The 19,085-nt window shown below is 47.6% G+C and overlaps 3 protein-coding genes across 9 annotated transcripts in view; 2 read left to right on the forward strand and 1 right to left on the reverse strand.

Annotated features, from left to right (window-relative positions):
* Positions 1-12,349, reverse strand: part of LOC117067026 — a 76,572-nt gene extending 64,223 nt beyond the window's left edge. For 6 of the 7 annotated variants that reach the window (XR_004430573.1, XR_004430574.1, XR_004430572.1 and 3 more), the window contains exons 1-2: positions 11,046-12,349; positions 9,485-9,558 (exon numbers count right to left, since the gene is read on the reverse strand). Coding sequence is in view for 4 of the 7 variants with exons in the window: in XM_033183081.1 (XP_033038972.1) it covers positions 9,485-9,558; positions 11,046-11,177 (206 nt within the window). In the remaining 3 variants the exon portion in view is untranslated. Of the gene's footprint in view, positions 1-1,632; positions 2,676-9,484; positions 9,559-11,045 lie in introns of those variants that run through there. The other variant, XM_033183078.1, reaches the window with a different exon arrangement.
* Positions 11-7,999, forward strand: LOC117067010 (keratin, type I cuticular Ha7-like). Its single transcript, XM_033183059.1, has 7 exons — positions 11-652; positions 2,081-2,163; positions 3,231-3,387; positions 3,689-3,850; positions 3,926-4,051; positions 4,413-4,633; positions 5,390-7,999. The coding sequence occupies exons 1-7, from the start codon at positions 224-226 to the stop codon at positions 5,502-5,504; spliced, it is 1,293 nt and encodes a 430-aa protein (XP_033038950.1). The 5' UTR covers positions 11-223; the 3' UTR covers positions 5,505-7,999.
* Positions 12,350-14,126: 1,777 nt separating the features above from the next.
* Positions 14,127-18,024, forward strand: LOC117067007 (keratin, type I cuticular Ha1). Its single transcript, XM_033183055.1, has 7 exons — positions 14,127-14,563; positions 14,763-14,845; positions 15,195-15,351; positions 16,150-16,311; positions 16,405-16,530; positions 16,707-16,927; positions 17,575-18,024. Exons 1-7 carry the CDS (start codon positions 14,216-14,218, stop codon positions 17,726-17,728), a joined length of 1,251 nt encoding a protein of 416 aa, XP_033038946.1. The 5' UTR covers positions 14,127-14,215; the 3' UTR covers positions 17,729-18,024.
* Positions 18,025-19,085: the final 1,061 nt, after the last annotated feature.

Below are 19,085 nucleotides of genomic sequence, written 5' to 3' on the forward strand. Positions count from 1 at the left end.
GAGGTTAGGGCCTCTTTCATGAGCTCATTAACTCTTTATAGGAAACAAAAACCACTGACTAATAGAGTGATTGTATAACAATTGACATAAATATTAATGAGGAAAACGCCAGTTTTCTTGCACCAACACCCACTAAGGCTTATATAAGATCTTCAGGAGGAGGAAGATTTTGGTTTCAAGCAGATCCAACTGTGGGCAAAGCAGGATCTCGCCTTTTAGCACCATGACTTCTGACCATTGCAGTTCCCTCCTCAGCGAGCAGGTTTCAGAGGCCAATGCTGCCTCCCTGTGCCTCTTGGCTAATGTGGCACATGCCAACCGAGTCCGTGTGGGGTCGACTCCCCTGGGCCGCCCCAGCCTCTGTCTGCCCCCAACCTGCCACACCGCTTGTCCCTTGCCAGGGACCTGCCACATTCCTGGCAACATTGGAATTTGTGGGGCCTACAGCGAAAACACCCTGAACGGCCACGAGAAGGAGACTATGCAGTTCCTGAACGACCGCCTGGCCAACTACCTGGAGAAAGTGCGCCAGCTGGAGCGGGACAATGCAGAACTGGAGACCAAACTCCGTGAGAGGAGCAAGTGCCATGAGTCCACTGTGTGCCTGGACTACCAGTCCTACTTCTGCACTATCCAGGAGCTCCAGCAGAAGGTGAGGTTTGGAGTGCACCAGATCAGGGTTCAGGAATCTACTTACTGCCTGTTGGCCAAATCCGGCCAACCACCTGCTTTTGCAAATAAAGTTTTATTGGTTCATGGCCATGCTCATGCATTTGTGTGTTGTCTGAAGCTGCTTTTGTACTACAGTGGCAGAGTTCAGTCATTGTAATGGAGACTGTATGGTCTGCAAAGCCGAAAATATTTACTATCTGACCCTTTACAAAAAAAGATTACTGACCCTGGGTCAGCAGTGGATTTTTTTTTTTTTTTTTTTTTTAATGTGGGAAGAGAATCTCTTGAGTGAAGGTGAATGGGAATTTGTAAAGGGTGAGATTTGGAATTTATCTCTCCAGGATTCTGAGTTCATGCTTACTTAACTTCAGCACATCAAATCCCTAAATCGTAGTCACAAAAACCATGCTAATTTCATGAAAACCATGCAAAAACTGTGCTGTGTTTATGACAGTTGCTGTATGCTGAAACTTCTGGTGCAGTAAACAGGGCAAAAGGAGTATTTCCTAACATCCTTGCCAAGGCAGTGTCTATCCACACAACAGCATCAGCATCTTTTGCATATCTGTTGTCACCTTTGATTATCCAGCTAAAGCTTCTGAAGAGCCTACATCTTAGTTTCAGAGCCAGGAAGACAAGGAATGTCAAAATAGGGGTTACAGAAATCTGGCTAGATTCAGAGAAGACCTGTGGGGAGGTTGGACAACTAGAGGAAAGAACTTCTTTAGAACAGATCCTACTTTACCTAAAACATTCATAGTTAGTCCACTGTTCTGTGGCCTAGATTCTGGATTTTTTTTTTTGTTTTTTGTTTTTGAGACAGCATCTCACTCTGTCACCCAGGCTGGAGTGCAGTGATGCAATCTCAGCTCACTGCAACCTCTGCCTTCCGGGTTCAAGTGATTCTTGTGTATCAGCTTCCTGAGTAGCTGGGGTTAAAAACGTGCACCACCACTCCTAGCTAACTTTTGTATTTTTAGTAGACATGGGGTTTCACCATATTGGCCAGGCTAGTCTCGAACTCCTGACCTCAGGTGATCCACCTGCCTTGGCCTCCCAAAGTGCTGGGATTACAGCCGTGAGCCACTGCGCCTGGCCAGATCTTCTTCTTTATATTGGGCTAAGCATCATATCTGGCAAAATGAAAGCAAGTCTTTGTTATATGTTCAGTTTGCTACTGTCTTCCATCTCCTGGTTCCTTTGACTCTATGTCTTCATCCTTTTCCAAGAAGTCTTTTGCAAATCTTTCTTCCCATACCACGAAAACATCTCTTGCATGTTTGGGAGTTTGTGTTGTCCAGGGGGATGCTGTAGATTCAACTTCAGCCAATAAAACTTCCTCTCACCTGAGGCTATAGGTGTTTCTGGGATCAGTAAGTCACTTATTGAACCTATTTTCTTATCCCAGATTCTGTGCACCAAATCGGAGAACAATAGGCTGGTTGTGCAAATAGACAATGCCAAATTGGCCGCGGATGACTTCAGGACCAAGTGAGTTGGGATTAGACGGGGATAGGAAGGAGCCAAGTGAGTTGGGGTTGGATGGGGATGGGACAATGCCAAGTTGGCTGCTTCTATCTCATGTGGCATCGGATGTCATTGACCCAGACCCCAACCCAGTAGTTACAGCACGAGAGAACAAAAGGCATTAAGTTCAAGATCCTGAAAAACTATCCACTCTCCAGTGGTTTAGCATTAACAGTTTACAACATGTGCTAGAATGCATCCTCCACCTGGTAAGAAACTTGTGAAGCAGGTGGGCAGGGATAGCATCTCCTCTGCAGGTAGGGACCCTTGAGGCTTGGGGTGCTGGTGTGACTTGCCAAAAACCATGTGGGTACTGAGTGGCAGAGGTGGGACTTGGCCTTAAATTTTGTACCAAATTTTCCTTTCTTGAGGCAATTTCCTGAGAAACTGTTGCTTTAATAAGGATACGTTTCTGTGCTGCAGCTTGATTAATTTGTGAGTGCTGATAATTCATAGCAGAAATCATGCTCCATAGCCTAAGACAAAAACAAGTGAAAGTCAAAGGGTTGACACCACCTAAGGAGGGTCTACCCTGGGTGCTGGAAGGGGCACTGGGTTTTATCATCTTTCTTCAGGGCACTATGCAAGTCTCACTCTTCTAGAGCTAAAGAAAGCCATTTCCTTCCTCTCACTCTGGCAATGTGGCTTTTACTCTAAGAGGGAATCCAGGGTCCCTTTGAGTATGGGGCTTGTAGAGAGGGGTCTGCAGTGATTGCACCGTGTTGCAAATACCTGGTTACTTTGCCGCCTCCCTTTTGGGCCATCTGTCTGTAAAGGCAGGTGCTGGTTGTGTGTCCATCACAGTATCCTCAGTACCAGCTGCTCCCCCTGGTTCATCTCAAGTGCTTAGTATTGACTGAGTGGGGAATATCCTGTTGCTTTCTGGGCTTTGAGCACACTACACAGGAAAAGCCAACTCACAATGAGAAGGCAAAGGGCAGAACAGTGGACTTAAAGCTGCGAGCTGGGAGTCACGTCCTGGTGCCCCTTCCTGCTCTGTAACTGTGACTCCTGCACTTTCCCTGTTACAGGTACGAGACAGAGCGCTCGCTGCACCAGCTGGTGGAGGCTGACATCTGTGGCCTGCGCAGGGTGCTGGACAACCTCACCCTCGCCAAGTGTGACCTGGAGGCCCAGCTGGAGTCCCTGAAGGAAGAGCTGCTTTGCCTCAAGAAAAACCATGAGCAGGTGTGTGACCCTTGGTGTGATGCATTGAGACTTTCTGGAGGTGAATTCAGGCTCATCTGGGGGAAAAAAATGGAGGCTTCCTTCTGCCTGGGATTGAAGCTTTGCAGGTGAGCTCTGGCTTTTGGTGGGAGATTGCTTCTCGTCTACAGCTTCTGGAAGCTGCTGGGCTGGTGCAGGCAGTGGTTTATCTTCAGAGGAGCACAGGGAAATTACTGGGGAGGATGGAAAGTGGAAGTTGAGAGTTTGGGTGAAGGGCTGTGGGGGGCTCTGCAGGCGGGTCATACTCCTCTGATGCCTACAGGAAGCCCGCACTCTGAGGGGTCAGCTGGGAGACAAGCTCCGGATTGAGCTGGACATTGAGCCCACCATTGACCTGAGTAGGGTGCTGGGGGAGATGCGAGGCCAGTATGAGGCCATGGTGGAGACCAACCGCCAGGATGTGGAGCAGTGGTTCCAAGCCCAGGTGAGGGGGACTGCTAAGCAGTGGGGATTGGCCTCCATTTGGGCAGGTAGGTGACCGTGTCTCTCTGTGCTCCAGTCTGAAGGCATCAGCCTGCAGGCCATGTCCTGCTCCGAGGAGCTGCAGTGCTGCCAGTCGGAGATTCTGGAGTTGAGACGCTCGGTGAACGCCCTGGAGGTGGAGCTTCAGGCTCAGCACACGCTGGTGAGTCCCTCTGTATGCATGGGAGGCCCAGCTTGGCTCTCACTACCCATGAGCAGCTCTCTGGGGTCAGTACAGGCCTTAAACACCAACCACGGACTCAGCTTAAACATTGGTTTCATCTCTTTTTTAAGCACTTCCCTGTAGATGTGGATGTTGAGTGAACTCAGTGATTAACTCAGGTCAGAGGGCTCTGATCTTAAAGGTCTACCATGAAGAGCGTTAGTTATTCTGGCTGAAGACAGCTAAAGGGAGTTAGATTGCCCTCTGGACCTGGCAATGTCTTGGGGTGTCACAATCTTAAGAGGTTGGAGGCAGAGATCCATGATTTTTAACTTGTTTCCTTCTTTCTTTGATATTATAGAAGGACTGTCTACAGAACTCCCTGTGTGAAGCCGAGGACCGCTACGGCACAGAACTGGCCCAGATGCAGAGCCTCATCAACAATGTGGAGGAACAGCTGTCTGAGATCCGGGCCGACCTGGAGCGGCAGAACCAGGAGTACCAGGTGCTGCTGGACGTGAAGGCCCGGCTGGAGAATGAGATTGCCACGTACCGGAACCTTCTGGAGAGTGAGGACTGCAAGTATGTGCCCTGTTGTTGTCTATGTCAACACCGTGTGCAAAAACAGATAACTTCTCTTGGGAATGACCTAAAAGGAGCTCTGGAGGCCTGGTGGGGGTGGCATGGCAGATCCCATCTTTGGAGACAAACTTGCTACCAGTAGGCCTGGTGAGCTAATGCCTGCCTAGACGTAGATGAGGGTGTGCGGGAGTTTTCAGGTCACGGCATTTGTTTTGCTGACCACGTTGTGCTCCCAGTTGCTGGCTACTCCCATAGGGGGCTAAAATACTGAGTGCCCAGCACATTCAGGTTTTGCTAAATTCTCTCTAGAAGTATTCCAGTAACGAGTATTCTTTGTGCTCATAGCATTTAAAGTATTGCTAAGGGCATGTGCACTTACTCTTTCATTTTAGTTCCACAATGGCCCTGTGAAAAGGGGCAGAGGGCTGATACACCCCTTTAAGCACTAAGGAACACTATGAGGGGCTGTGTTTAAATGGAATCAGTGGCTGACATCTGGGCGGTTCTTGTTCCTCTGGCCTTTCTGCTGTGTTCCTTCCACATGGGATGTGACCCTGGCCTGAGTCACAGGTACACTGAGTTCTGGCCCCAGCTCCGCTGTGGACTATGGGCACGTCATTGCCCCTTTCAGGCTTAGAGGGACCTCTAAGGTCTAAAGTCCTCTTTCGCTCTTTAATTCTAATGTGTCTATAATATACTTTTGTCTTTCACATACTTCTCATGCCAATGTTTCAAACATCTTTTTTCTCTATGCAGATTTCCCTGCAACCCATGCACGACCCCAGCCTTCAGCACTCCCAGTCCAGCCCCTGCAGCCTGTGCCCCCTGCTCCCGGGCCACCCATGGGCTCTGCTCCTCAACTGGATACTGACACACTCCTCACCCCAAGGTGCTGGGAAAGGGGAGGTGTCTTCAGCTCATTAGGCTCTGCTCTGCAGGCCTGCTACCTGGGCCTTGCCTCCCTGGCCAGCCAGGCAGGAGACTGAAGAGAGACAGTGCCACTCTGTGGACAGGTGTTTGAGTCCAGCAGCTCAGCCCCTGTGGCTGGATTTGTGTTTCTTCCCCTCAAGGTGTCTCGAGTGCGCCATTTTCTCTCTTCTGTTGCCTCCTGATCTCTCTGAGATGGGGCAAGCACCCTTGTTTTTATTTTGCTATTAAACTTCGCTTCTGCAGCAGAATGAGCCCAGCGCAGTCTGGCCTCAGCATCTCCATCCCATGCTGAAAGCCCTGCTGGGAACTCCTTGAACCACATGCTTCTGTAGATGGGGGTTGTGGCTGGTTCACCAGAGTGGTTCTGGGAGATTGCAAAGCCAGTGAAGGCTGGAGTTAAAAGTGGGACTGCGGCAAAGTGGCACAGAGGAGAGATACCCAACCTTGAACTTCACCGAGTGTATTTGGAGACAGATTTACAGATAGAACTTTTAAAATATAGACGCTAAGTAAAATTTCCCTTTTATCTGGATAAGCCACCTGGTCCCTGTGTAAAGGAAGAGCTCAAGTCTGCGGCATCACAGACCACTGCAAAACTCTGAAAATATTAAGTGATGGTAATTGCTATCAGTCTAGAAAGGCCCAAACAACCTGACCCATCCAAGCTCCCCAGTAAGCCCCACTGATGGGTCCTGGCAGCTGTCTAGCTTGGAGTTTGTAGACAATAGAACATGAACCAGAAGCCCCAGGACAGGTAACTTAAATTGAGCTTTTAGAATGACATGCTCATTATGAGCAAGGCACTGGCTGGGGCTTCGCCGACATTGTGTCACAGGGCCCCACATCAGCCCTGCAAAGAAGAAGCAGCTGTTATTATTCTCAGCTGGTGGCTGAGTCAAGACTTGAAACCCAGTCTCTTTGAACCAGATCCAAAGCCCTTTCTTTGGAAGCTTTGAGGGGGAAACAAATTAAACATGAGAAGGTTTAGGGCAGTGGTTCTTAAAGTGTCCTCCAGCTGGTAGCACTGGCATTACCTGAGAACTTGTTAGACATGCACATTCTTGAGCACCGCCCCTGACTTTCTGAACCAGCAGTCTGTTTTATCATGACTTGCAGGTGATTCTGATGTTGATTCAAGTTCAAGAACCACTGGGTTAGGGGGTTTATTTGCGGAGTGAGCCCTTGACTAGCCAGATCCTCTACAGAAACGGCTGGCCTTGCCCTCCTGATATATCCCTCATACCATCAGATCACGATAGAGCCTTTCTCTTTTACATTGCAAACTCTGAAAATGTTAAATGATGGTTATTTCTATCAGTCTAGAAAGGCCCAAACAAGCTGTCCCATCCAACCTCCCCAATAACCCCCATTGGTGAGTCCTTCTGGCAACTGCTCAGCTTGGAATTTGTAGACAATAGAACATGAATCAAAAGCTCCATATTTTGATATCCATGGCTGAGAATCAGCACATCCCCAGAATTCAGCATTACAGCTGGCCGGAGAAGCAGAGTTCCCCATCCTTGGAGACAAGCAGAGGCTTCAGAATCACTGGTGGGGATGTTGAGGGGAACACTTAGGGAACTGATGGGGCTGGTTGAGATGGCTGTAAGAGGTCTTCTAGCCCCCACAACTCTGTGCATCCCTGCTTTATAAGTCTTATTGATCAGTGAAACCATAAGCATTGAAGTGGAATCACCAAACCTACTTTAGGAGCTGGTTTTGGTCTTCCCTTTCTGTTCTGTGAATTCTCTGAATCACTGTAGTTTGCTGAAAAATTTACAAGTACAGCTGGTTCTGGTTTAATCCAGGTCTTCCTGATAACAGAGCTGTGGTGCTGGAGTGATCACAGTTCCTAGCCCCAAGGCTGGAGGGAGCTTAAGTGAGAATCTGGTTGCTCTTCCTCCAACTACTCTCAAGCCCAGTGTCCTACTTGTTGGTCACTGCTCATGTACATAGGACTGATCTGCTCGAGAGACATTAGGATTTACAGCATAGGAAGCCCAGGAAGGGTCAGAGGCGGCCACACTCTCTCTTCCTCTGTTCTTTTTCTCAAGTGGTAAAAGTGTTTTGGCACACGTGACACACCCTTTGGGCACCTACCCAAGAGAAGCTCTTAATAATGAACAGCGATCTCCATTAGTCTTAATTTAGCATCTGACCCAGCTGCCCTCACCTCCTTTGTACTTAAATAGCTCCTTTCATCCAACAAGTTCAAAGCTGTCTAACAAAATCAACCCACTTATTCTTGCACCATGACAGCATAGGTGAGCATTGTCCTTCCCATTTAAGGGAAAGAGAGAGAAGGTGAGTCATTCAGTGGTTGAGGGATTCTGCTGGTGACATAAAGTGAGTCAGTGGGGCCCCAGGGTGATTAACCTGTGTTTCTTAAGTCCACATCCGGTGCTCTCTCATTTCTAATTAAAAGATTAGCTTTGATAAGACAGTACATGTGTGTGTGTGCACACGCGTCTGTGTGTTTGTTGTATGTGAAGAGTTTCCCTGGAAACCACACAGGTCCTCATTACCATCACCATCACCAGAATCATCATCATCAAGTCGTATAGCTTCACCATCATCATCATCATTGTCATAGAAGCATATATCCATCAAACTCTTACTATGAGCCAGGCGTTGGTTTACATTATACTACAATCATATGGGTAAACTCATTTAATCATTACAGCAATCCTAGAAAGCCAATACTATTGTTTCCTTATTTTGCAGACAAGGAGCCAAGACTCAGAGAGGTTAAGTAACATGCCCAAGGTCACACAGCTATTAGGTGGTGAAGCCAGGATTCAGATCCAAGTAGCCTGCCTCCGGCAACTGTGCTCTTAACCACTGTGCTTTACAGAGGCCAAGTCTCAGATTTTGTCAACAGGATATAGAATCATAATAACCCCATTGTTTTGATTCCTTTCCTTGAAGGAAAAGAGTATGTTTATGTTAGAAGAAACGTTTCTGAGAATTTATACCACCAAGGGTGGTACAAGGAATGAAAGTTCTTTAGTATCACAGGATCTTCAAGCTTGAGGACTCTGGTAATTTTAATAAACTGAGAGTTGCCAAAGAAGCTCAACTCACCTCCCGCCATTGTAAAACCACCTTGTCTATTGAGAAAGAGGAGGAGGGAAATAGAATCTATAGATGTTCATTGTTTCACCATTTACAAAGTACTTGTTAAAGTACTTTGTGTTGTATCCAAATGGAGGCCCCAAACAACCTTGAGAGAGGGGAACAGGCATCACAATCCCCATCGTGCAGAGGGAGAGGTACAGGTGTAGGGAGGTGAAACGACCCCTCCGCACCTCACGGCAGGTGAGGGGCAGCTCCATGCACCCAACCCCAAGTCTTCTCATTTCTGTTCCCCTGCCCTCTCCCTGTTCCCAACTGTGAGGGCCTTGCTGGAGGTACATGTGGATAAAACTTTACATTCAGACCACTCTGAAATCCTGGATGGATTTTACGGGAAAGGCATCCTAGGGTCTGGGATCTCCCTAGGGGTGATCTTCTCAGTGCTGTCCCCCGTTAACATTTTAGACTCAGCTTCTGACCTTTCACCATCGCCTGGAGGCTCCCCCGTTTGATGCTGGTTATTGCATCCAAATGTTCCTTTCCCTTCCTTCCTCCCTGGTTCTTGGACATCCTATACAGTCTGCCTCAGTCATTCACATTGGTCTCCAAGGCCCTCTGCCCTCAGGAAGTCTCTCTGGTCTCAAGAGGGCACAACTGTGTCCACTCACCAGCAGGACTGTACTCCCTCTGTTTCCCTCTACCAGCCTTATTCCCCTTTCTATTTCCTCTGTCAATTTACTTGATTTACTGTGGGCACTTTTCTTTTTCTGCCCCACACCACATCCCTGGAATGATTTCTTATACTGCACCTGGCAAAAAGCCTGTTTCATTTGCTTTGAAACTTACCTTGACTCCCATGGATCCTGTGGGCATGCCACAGGGCTGAAGAGATGGGCCATCACCACTGCCTCTCCTGTGGTCTGCAAAGCAACAAGAACCAGATGCTGAAACAATTCATTACCCTGCCTGGCTGAAGACTAGATTATTAAAGAGAACAAGATTCTAATGAGAACAGTTCTCTGAATCCTGCTTGAGTCACTTAGAGAGTGAAGCACAAACAACTCTTTGGGATACAAGTGCATAACCTGAAATGGCTTCATCCCCTCGCTATGTGGCTGAAAATCATGAGCTGGATTGGAATGCCCTAAATGGGGTTTGGGTCGGGGTGGGTGTAGGAAGAAATGGAGTGGGTAGGGGAAGGAGATACTTTTGGGTGAAGGCCCAATCACATTACATTATGTTAGCTGTGGACCTGTCTGCTTAGCAGGACTCAGAGTTCCCAGGGGGCAGGGACATGACATGCCTCCACTCCCCACAATATCCCCTGCCCCTGAGACTGTAGATGTGCAGATGCACACAGTAGATGTTCAACAAGTGACTAATGCCCGTAATGTCACACGTACAGTTTTCTTTTTATTTATTTTTAATTTTTAGATGGGGTCTTGCTGTTGCCCAAGTTGGAGTGCTGTGGCGTGATCTTGGCTCACTGTAACCTCAAATTCCTGGGCTCAAGCAATCCTCCTGCCTTAGCCTCCAGAGCATCTGGGACTAAAGTGTGCTCCACCAAACCTGGCTCATTTTTAAATTTTATTTTATTTTAATTTCTTTTAGATAGAGTTTCGCTCTTGTTGCCCAGGCTGGAGTGCAATGTTACGATCTCTGCTCACCGCAACCTCTGCCTCCTGGGTTCAAGTGATTTTCCTGCCTCAGCCTCCCAAGTGGCTGGGATTGCAGGCATGTGCCACTACACCCGGCTAATTTTGAAACTCATTTTTAACTTTTTTTTTGTAGACATGGGGTCTCGTTATGTTGCCCAGGCTAGTCTTGAACTCATGGGCTCAAGTGATCCTCCCACCTCAGCCTCCCAAAGTGCTGAGATTACAGATGCAAGCCACTGTGCCCAGTACCCGTTTTCTATTTACATTGAATACAAACATGATTCTAAATGTCCATCTTACACCTTCTAAATATCTCATCTCCTTAACTTCTGGCTACCTCTCATACATATTGGGGACCCATCTTGGCCTGAATTGTTCATAAAAAACATTTTTTTCACCAGAACTATGATTCTTTTGTTTTAGTTTAGTCTTATGCTCAGCATAGAGAAGCTGTCTAATAAATGTGTTCTGAATTAAATTGAAGTAAATAATGAATGTGGGTTTGATAGCCCATTGACTGCTCAATTTCTCCTTGAATGAAAAAAATTTGCAACTATTCCAACTAGGAAACTAAGAGAATGCATGAACTCTATCCCTTGCCTGTGTGAGGTCATGGGGACCTTACAACCCTGGGGTTCCATTTTTCCCACTAATTCAAGGAGCAAATTCACTCAAGCCCACTGAGATCTTAGAAACACTGCAAGAAAGAAGCTAGATTTACAACAGATGGCAGCATTGTGTTTACTCACCAGCCAGTCTCTCTGTGGTCCCCATCCTGAATTCTTGTGCCATTTCACATTCTGCAGGGCAACCAGCAGGGAGAAAAAGGAACCTCTAGGAGTAACCAGAAGATAACAGGGGTCGCTTGTTCTCTCCTGCATCTTCTGTGTGGCTGCCAACTGGCCATGACCTGCAGCCAGTGCAGGACTGCCTCTCCCTGCTTCATTTCTCCTTTCTTCTCTTCCCACTCCTTATTCCTTCAGGAACAGGCAGTGTCGCTCCTTTTAGACTTTACACTGCCTGGATGTAGATGGCAGTATATTTCTCAGCCACAAACAAATCTTAAGCTGGATCGCAGAGGTGATGCTTTGGTCTGGACACCTTGGAACAATGTCACTTCTTTCAGAGGCCTCAGAAGCTGCAGTCCCGTGTCCATAGATCTTTTGAGTCAACTCGAGTTATGCCTTGCGGGACACTCAGCATGGTGGGTCACTCCTCAGTCTATTGGCTGATTTTGCCTTGGCTTCTTCTCAGCTTTGCATTCTCCAGGTTAGCCCCTTGGAAGCTGGGCTGACTTTGTCTGATTTGTTGCATGATTCTGAAGATTCTTCCCTCTTAACTTTCTTCCTTGTCTCTTCTTTTTCTTGTTATCTCCCCTCGTCTCCATCTCTTTCCATTTTTCTGATCTCTCTGCATTGTACAAAAATTCTATGTTTGCTTTCTTGTCAATCCATTCCTTGAATCTTCTCATACGTAGAGCCTAAACACTCTTCTTTGACTACAGTCTCCATGAGGCTATGCCGGCCAGTCAGTAGATAGGACCCAGGAGCTTGGAGAAAACTGCTGGCATTTAGTCTGGGCTTAGGTTAAAGCCTCCCTGGCTGGGGAAGAAGAAAGGGCTGAGGAAATAGCTGCTTGCTGGAAAGCCAGTACTTGGAGCAGGCTGACAAGAGTTAGGAAGCAGAAGGCCTGTGCTGTCATCTATAAGCTAGTGCTCATCAATCAGATGCATGAGCCTTTCCATTCACCCCAAGCCCAGATGAAATGAGACAGAAGCTCCCCACAGACAGCTGCCGCCTAGCCTTACGTCCTTCCTCTGGAGATTCTCAGGGGTAACAGCCTGTAGACCCGCCTATTTCTCCACGTTTAACTGTCTTGCAAGGAAACAAAGAAGTATAGATTTTATTATAAGTCTAGATCTTCCTTGTAGTGCTGTGGGGCTTTTCATCTGAATGGCATTATAATAAGCAGTGATAATGGTCTTGGGGAGTGTAGATGAAGGACCTTTTATCTGAGACCCAAGCAGAGTGTGACATGAATACCATCATGAAAGTTCAATGGGAGAAGCACTCCAATAAGTTGTCAATAAAACGGCAGCTCTGGCTGGCAGCCAAAGCCACAGTGGAGATGGGGGTGCTGCCTCCAGAGATGCAGGTGGTACCTGACGGTGCCTATAATTATGCAACTTTTATATATTCAGAACTTTGGCTACCTCTTCCTCAGATCTTCTAGTGCCTTCCTTCACCTCCCAAAGCAACCCCAAATGACTCCAGCTTTCCTTGCAAAACCCCCTTGCTCATGCTGTGCTCAGCATTTTCTTTCCCGGTGCTCAGGTCCTTGGATTTAATTATACAACCACAGAGACCTCCTTTGGTACATTTAGATCTTTGATTCTTAAAGCAGGGGGCATCTACAGTAGGGCTGGAGATGGGAAGCCCAGGACAGAATATAGCACATCTTCCTGGTGTATCCTTTTCTCTTAGCGAATTGGGCAAAATATTTGAAAGTTTAACTGGAAATTTAAAAGGGGCTTTTTAAAAACATTAAAGCCAACATGGATATATTATGGAATATAGGGTCAATTCACATGAAGTTTAAAGATCAGATACATGTGATTTCATGCCTGTGGAGGCCCCTTTGGGCTATCTCCTGACTTTCCTAACATATCCATCTACTCTGTTTGGATACTATGGACACCCGAAGAAATGTTTGACAAACACCTCCTTATTCTTTTCTCTCTCCTTATTCCTTTCTCTCTGCCCCTAAATATCTTTCCTAGATCATTTAAATGCAATTTTTTTTTTGTTTTTTGTTTTTTGTTTTTTGAGACAGAGTCTCGCTCTGTCACCCAGGCTGAAGTGCAGTGGCGGGATCCTGGCTCACAGCAAGCTCCGCCTTCCGGGTTCATGCCATTCTCCTGCCTCAGCCTCCCGAGTAGCTGGGACTATAGGCGCCCGCCACCACATCCAGTTAATTTTTTTTTGTATTTTTAGTAGAGATGGGTTTCACTATGTTAGCCAGGATGGTCTCAATCTCTTGACCTCGTGACCCCCCTGCCTCGGCCTCCCAAGGTACTGGGATTACAGGCATGAGCCACTGCGCCCAGCCTTAAGTGTGTTTTTTATGGCTCTCTCAGTTTGCACTTTTCAGCCTTCTTTCACAATGATCTCTTACCTCAGAAACTTCTCTGTTCTCAAACTAGTTATCAAAGCCTCTACCTTTAAAATTCTCTCCTCTACAATTTTCTTAAGTAATATGTGGTGTTGGCAGGGAAGTATTACACAGACCCGTAAAACACAAATTGCTGTCTAATATTTTCAGCCATGTCCTCCATTGATTCTAGTCATCCACCTTAAGGCTTCCAAGGCATGGAATGCTCCATCATTTGAAGATTCTTCTTTAAATGAAGAGGGAAAGACAGTCCACTGTGGCTTCTTAATGCAACTTTTTCCTCAAACCAATCCATGTTTCTCCCTAGAAATGGCAGGTGGACCAGGACATGAGTATGTTTATGAGCCTGCAGGATTATGTGACACAAAAGAATGTCATTGGATGGATCAACACCTCAATTAATGAGGGCAGATACTTGGGCTGGACTGTGTAGCCTCTTTGAAGGCCTACTACAGAAGTCTGATTTCATGGGTGGACTGTCTGCGGAGGAGTCCTGACTTAGCAAGAAGCCCAAGTAAAGAATTTTATGGGATAAGGGACTCTTCTGAGGAAGGCAAATAACAGACTGAAGGAAAGGGCGTTTGAAAAGAAGTGAAGAAATAAAAAGAAAAAAGACACTACATACTGTGTCCACACCCTCTGCAGTGGGGTATAAATGCTCCCTAGAGGAAGGAGACCCGCAGCTCTGTGGCTTGGAGAATTTAGACTCTGTCTTCAGCCAGGCACTCACTCCCTCCCTCCCAGCACCATGCCCTACAACTTCTGCCTGCCCAGCCTGAGCTGCCGCACCAGCTGCTCCTCCCGGCCCTGCGTGCCCCCCAGCTGCCACAGCTGCACCCTACCCGGGGCCTGCAACATCCCCGCCAATGTGAGCAACTGCAACTGGTTCTGCGAGGGCTCCTTCAATGGCAGCGAGAAGGAGACCATGCAGTTCCTGAATGACCGTCTGGCCAGCTACCTGGAGAAGGTGCGTCAGCTGGAGCGGGAAAATGCGGAGCTGGAGAACCTCATCCGGGAGCGGTCGCAGCAGCAGGAGCCCTTGCTGTGCCCCAGCTACCAGTCCTACTTCAAGACCATTGAGGAGCTCCAGCAGAAGGTGAGGGGCGTTGCTGTCATCTCCAAGCAAGAGAGTTTGCTGTGATTCTGTCTGTGATAGAGAAGTGTGTTTCTTGCTTCTGTGCTGTCATAGTTCTTGCTTCCTATTTTATTTCAAAATGTCTTTTTAAGTCATTTTTAAAAAGTTGATGAAGTCATATTTATTTTCAGTCCTCACTAAGCCACCTCTCACTCCCCAGATCCTGTGTACCAAGTCCGAGAATGCCAGGCTTGTGGTGCAGATCGACAACGCCAAGCTGGCTGCGGATGATTTCAGAACCAAGTGAGTTGTTCAGAATTTGCACTAGTGTCCATTTCTTCTGTTTAATCTTTAGTTACAGAAAAGGGATTTCCATGGCTGTACTGAGAAACAGATCTACCCATTTGCTGTGAAGGATTCTGCAGAGGATTGGGGAGAACCAAGCAAAGAAATCACAAAAATAGATGAGGACTCAGATCAATCTGTTTGTTTTAGGATGAATATTGGGTATTGATGGGGCCTCCAGAAACCTCTGTCTCCTGGGCCTATTCACTACAGAAAGTGGAAAGATAAGGCACATGAGGTTATCAAAAATCATTCCTGTGAGTGTTGAAGATCTACCAGGTAGTGCTCTGACTCGCTCCTTGTGCAGGTACCAGACCGAGCTGTCCCTGCGGCAGCTGGTGGAGTCGGACATCAACGGTCTGCGCAGGATCCTGGATGAGCTGACCCTGTGCAAGTCCGACCTGGAGGCCCAGGTGGAGTCCCTGAAGGAGGAGCTGCTGTGCCTCAAGAGCAATCATGAGCAGGTGAGACTAGAAATGAGAAGTGCACAAACCTGTCTCAGCCTCTGGCTTAGGGTAGCTTTAGTGATTAGGGGCAGCAGAATGCAGAGTATGAATACAAGGCTGAGGGTTTCCTTTAAAAACATCACGGCAAGAGAAAAATTGGAGCGAGATAAGACCTGTTCATGTTCCCAGGCAGGAAACATCTTTCACTTCAAACTAGCACATTCTTTGAGTTGCCCAGAGCAGCTCCATGTGCTTGAAATTGTTCAACAGTTATAGAATGAATCCTAGCATTGTAGTATTATTGCTTTGCAAAGTCTTTTTTTTTTTTTTGCCAAAGACCAAGAAAAAAAATCAAACCTTATAAACATGAGTCTCTACTCTTTCAAAGTATTGGTGAAGAGTGTTTGTGAGCTTCTTCCTGTCTCTCCTGCGAGGGGCCATGAAACGCTCTTATCTCTTACTTGACAACAAGAGTTTTTTGATATATGGTCTGAAATTGCACAGCCAATTTTATTTTTTTTGCATGCTGAGGTCCTCACAGCCAGTTGTAAACTGGGAAAGTTGAACATCAATTAGCCCATCTTTCAGTGGCAACCAAGCAAACTTTTGGGATTTTCTTCTGAAGCCAAGTGCCATGGCACAGCAGATACTGGGGAGGGGGCTATGCCACATGGAGTGCCTTGAGCTGTCATAGACTGCTCCACTCAAAGTTTCTGTTCTGAGAGAACAGACTAACAGGGCTTCAACAAGCAATGCCATTCCTTAGAGTCCATTCTTTGCAGAGCATAGTAACTCTTGTACTTTCTGCATCCATAGGAGGTCAACACCCTGCGCTGCCAGCTTGGAGACCGTCTCAATGTGGAGGTAGACGCTGCCCCCACTGTGGACCTGAATCGGGTGCTGAACGAGACCAGGAGTCAGTATGAGGCCCTGGTGGAAACCAACCGCAGGGAAGTGGAGCAATGGTTCACCACGCAGGTGGGCATCTAAGCACGTGGCCACTCAGGACCCAAGGCCCACCCTATGGCCCCAGAGGCAGGGTCTGATCCTTTCTCCCCTTGGGTGTTTCAGACCGAGGAGCTAAACAAGCAGGTGGTATCCAGCGCAGAGCAGCTGCAGTCCTATCAGGCAGAGATCATCGAGCTGAGACGAACGGTCAATGCCCTGGAGATTGAGCTGCAGGCCCAGCACAACCTGGTGTGTATTGTTCTGACCTACTGGTGAGCGATGGGAAATTGGGAGGCAGAGTCCTGGGGATGCCCTTGGGGCCACACACTCTCCTTAGCTCTTGGAGCTTGTGACTTCCTTGGAATCCTATGAAGAAACCCTTTGAAGGAGCAGCTCTCTGACATTCCTGATCTTCCCTACCACAGCGAGACTCTCTTGAAAACACACTGACGGAGAGCGAGGCCCGCTACAGCTCCCAGCTGTCCCAGGTGCAGAGCCTGATCACCAACGTGGAGTCCCAGCTGGCGGAGATCCGCTGTGACCTGGAGCGGCAGAACCAGGAGTACCAGGTGCTACTGGACGTGCGTGCCCGGCTAGAGTGTGAGATCAACACATACCGGAGCCTCCTGGAGAGTGAGGACTGCAAGTGAGTACATGGGCAGATGTGTTTGATGAAGCGATGCACGTGTGAGTGTAATACTCAGACACCATGCAAAGATTGCATACCTTGGAAAGGAAATTATGTCTTCACACTAGACATGCTCAAACAGAATTCAGACAACATAATATGGCCATCATTTAAAACACAAATGGTTTGGTAGCAAGAGTTGTTTGATGTACAAACTGAAATTGCACTGCCAAGTCTTTGCATTCTACTATGATAATATGCATGACTGCATGATAGGTTACCGTATTGTCTAGTGGGTACATTCCCATAGACTACCTGATTTGATCTTATAATTACCACCAGGTGGGCTGGATCAGTATTTCCTTCAATCTATAGGAAAGTAAACTGGGGCTTGGAGAAGGTAAATGACTCACCCCATGTCATCAGTTTGGCATGAACGGATTTGAGAGTAGACATCAGAGTTTCAGAGTTTCTGTCTACCATGGTGCTCTATGGCAGGGAGACCATTAACCATGTGAGCTATCTTTGTAGCAGGGGAGCTTGTGCCTTCTCTGTTCTAGGCTAGGCCAAGTCCTGACAGGCATTCTTACCCTTGGGGATATCTCTGGCATATGATTTTAAAATTTCCCTTAACTCACCTTTCCACATCATTCTTTTGTCTCCAGTCTGCCCAGCAATCCCTGTGCCACGACCAACGCGTGCAGCAAGTCCATTGGACCCTGTGTCTCCAATCCCTGCACCCCTTGCATTCCTCCTGCCCCCTGCACACCCTGTGCCCCACGCCCCCGCTGTGGACCCTGCAATTCCTTCGTGCGCTAGAACCTAGGAAATGCCGGAGGAGCAAGGATGCAGGGCCCAGGACTGCAGAGCTGTGACCTGGCTCTGGTTTAACAAAAGGGGCCTGAAAACATCATTTGCATGGGCTGGAGTGGCCCCAGTAAGGCAGCCAAGAAACTCACCCAAAGCCTGCAGCCTCCCCAACTACTCTAGACTGTCCTGCTCACCCTTTCCTTCCTGGGGGTCTGTTCCTTCCTATGCTCACCCAGAGAACTCTCTGATGTGCCAGTGGCCCTCCTTTTTAACCTCCTAATAAATATCATTTCCTTGGCAAAGCAGATGCCTTTTTCATTTGTATTCATTTGTTTCAACGTGCTCATCACCTGAGTAAGCTATAAAAAGCCATTTGAAAGACAGGCCATATAATGGTCTGACTCTTGGATACCAGAGCAGTTTCATGCCTCGGGGGCAGATGGTGAATCTGGTGCCCTGGACCCAGAAGCGAGGCAGGCAGGCCTGTGGGAAGGAGGGTGGAGGGGCTGAGGGCTGCAGGCCCTATCTCCCCTTGGTCGTTCTTGGATTTTCCTTCTGACTTGGACATCTCCCAGAGCTGCTTGTATCCAAATCTGAACGGAAGAGGCATGAGCTGTGGGCTGGAAAGAAGCTCTGGAAAACTCATCTCTTTCAGTGAGAGTTTCGGGTTCAGTGCTGTATTATTCTGGGTTATTGGTGGTCCAGGAATTTCCCAGTGAAGAGACCCTCTGACCTGCCCTGCTATGCCCAAGAATTCCTCCTTTCCCTTGTGTGGGTCAATCATTGACAGCCTGGGCTTCCAGCTCCTCTCTTCCCTCCTCGACTCCAGGTCTTAGAGACCCCATCAACTCTTTATTTGATCCTTTGGCCTTTCTCAATTCAATCCAACCAGTACCTGTTGAATAGCTACTCTGTGCAGACGCTGGGTGGTGGATTGGGGAGAGACACATGAAGAAAGACGCAGTTCCTGACCGCAACTTATTTATAATTTTTTAAAAGGGATAAAACTAGTCCCCGAGTAGTGCTATTGTAAGGCCCAGTTCCCTGGCACTGTGAACAGCTGGTGGGTGCTACAAGGAACTCTGAGTACTGAAAGGGACAATGCTGGCGCCCAATGGCATCAGTGTATATCAAGAAAGGGCATCTTTCTTTGACTCTCATGAAGACCCATGAAAGTGTTTAACCATAGACTTCCTGAAACCTCAGAGGGCCATTATGATCTGAAGGGATCAGAGGTCTCTGACTTTTCCCACCACACCAGGCTTTCCCAGCAGGAATCAGACTCCACTTGGGTGAAACATAGTCCTGTGTCCTAAAATGATGAAGTGAATTGAAATTCTATATATATTTGATAAAGCAATGATTC

Source organism: Trachypithecus francoisi, unplaced genomic scaffold (assembly GCF_009764315.1).
Source record: "Trachypithecus francoisi isolate TF-2019V2 unplaced genomic scaffold, Tfra_2.0 Lachesis_group20, whole genome shotgun sequence".
NCBI classification, from domain to species: Eukaryota; Metazoa; Chordata; class Mammalia; order Primates; family Cercopithecidae; genus Trachypithecus; species Trachypithecus francoisi.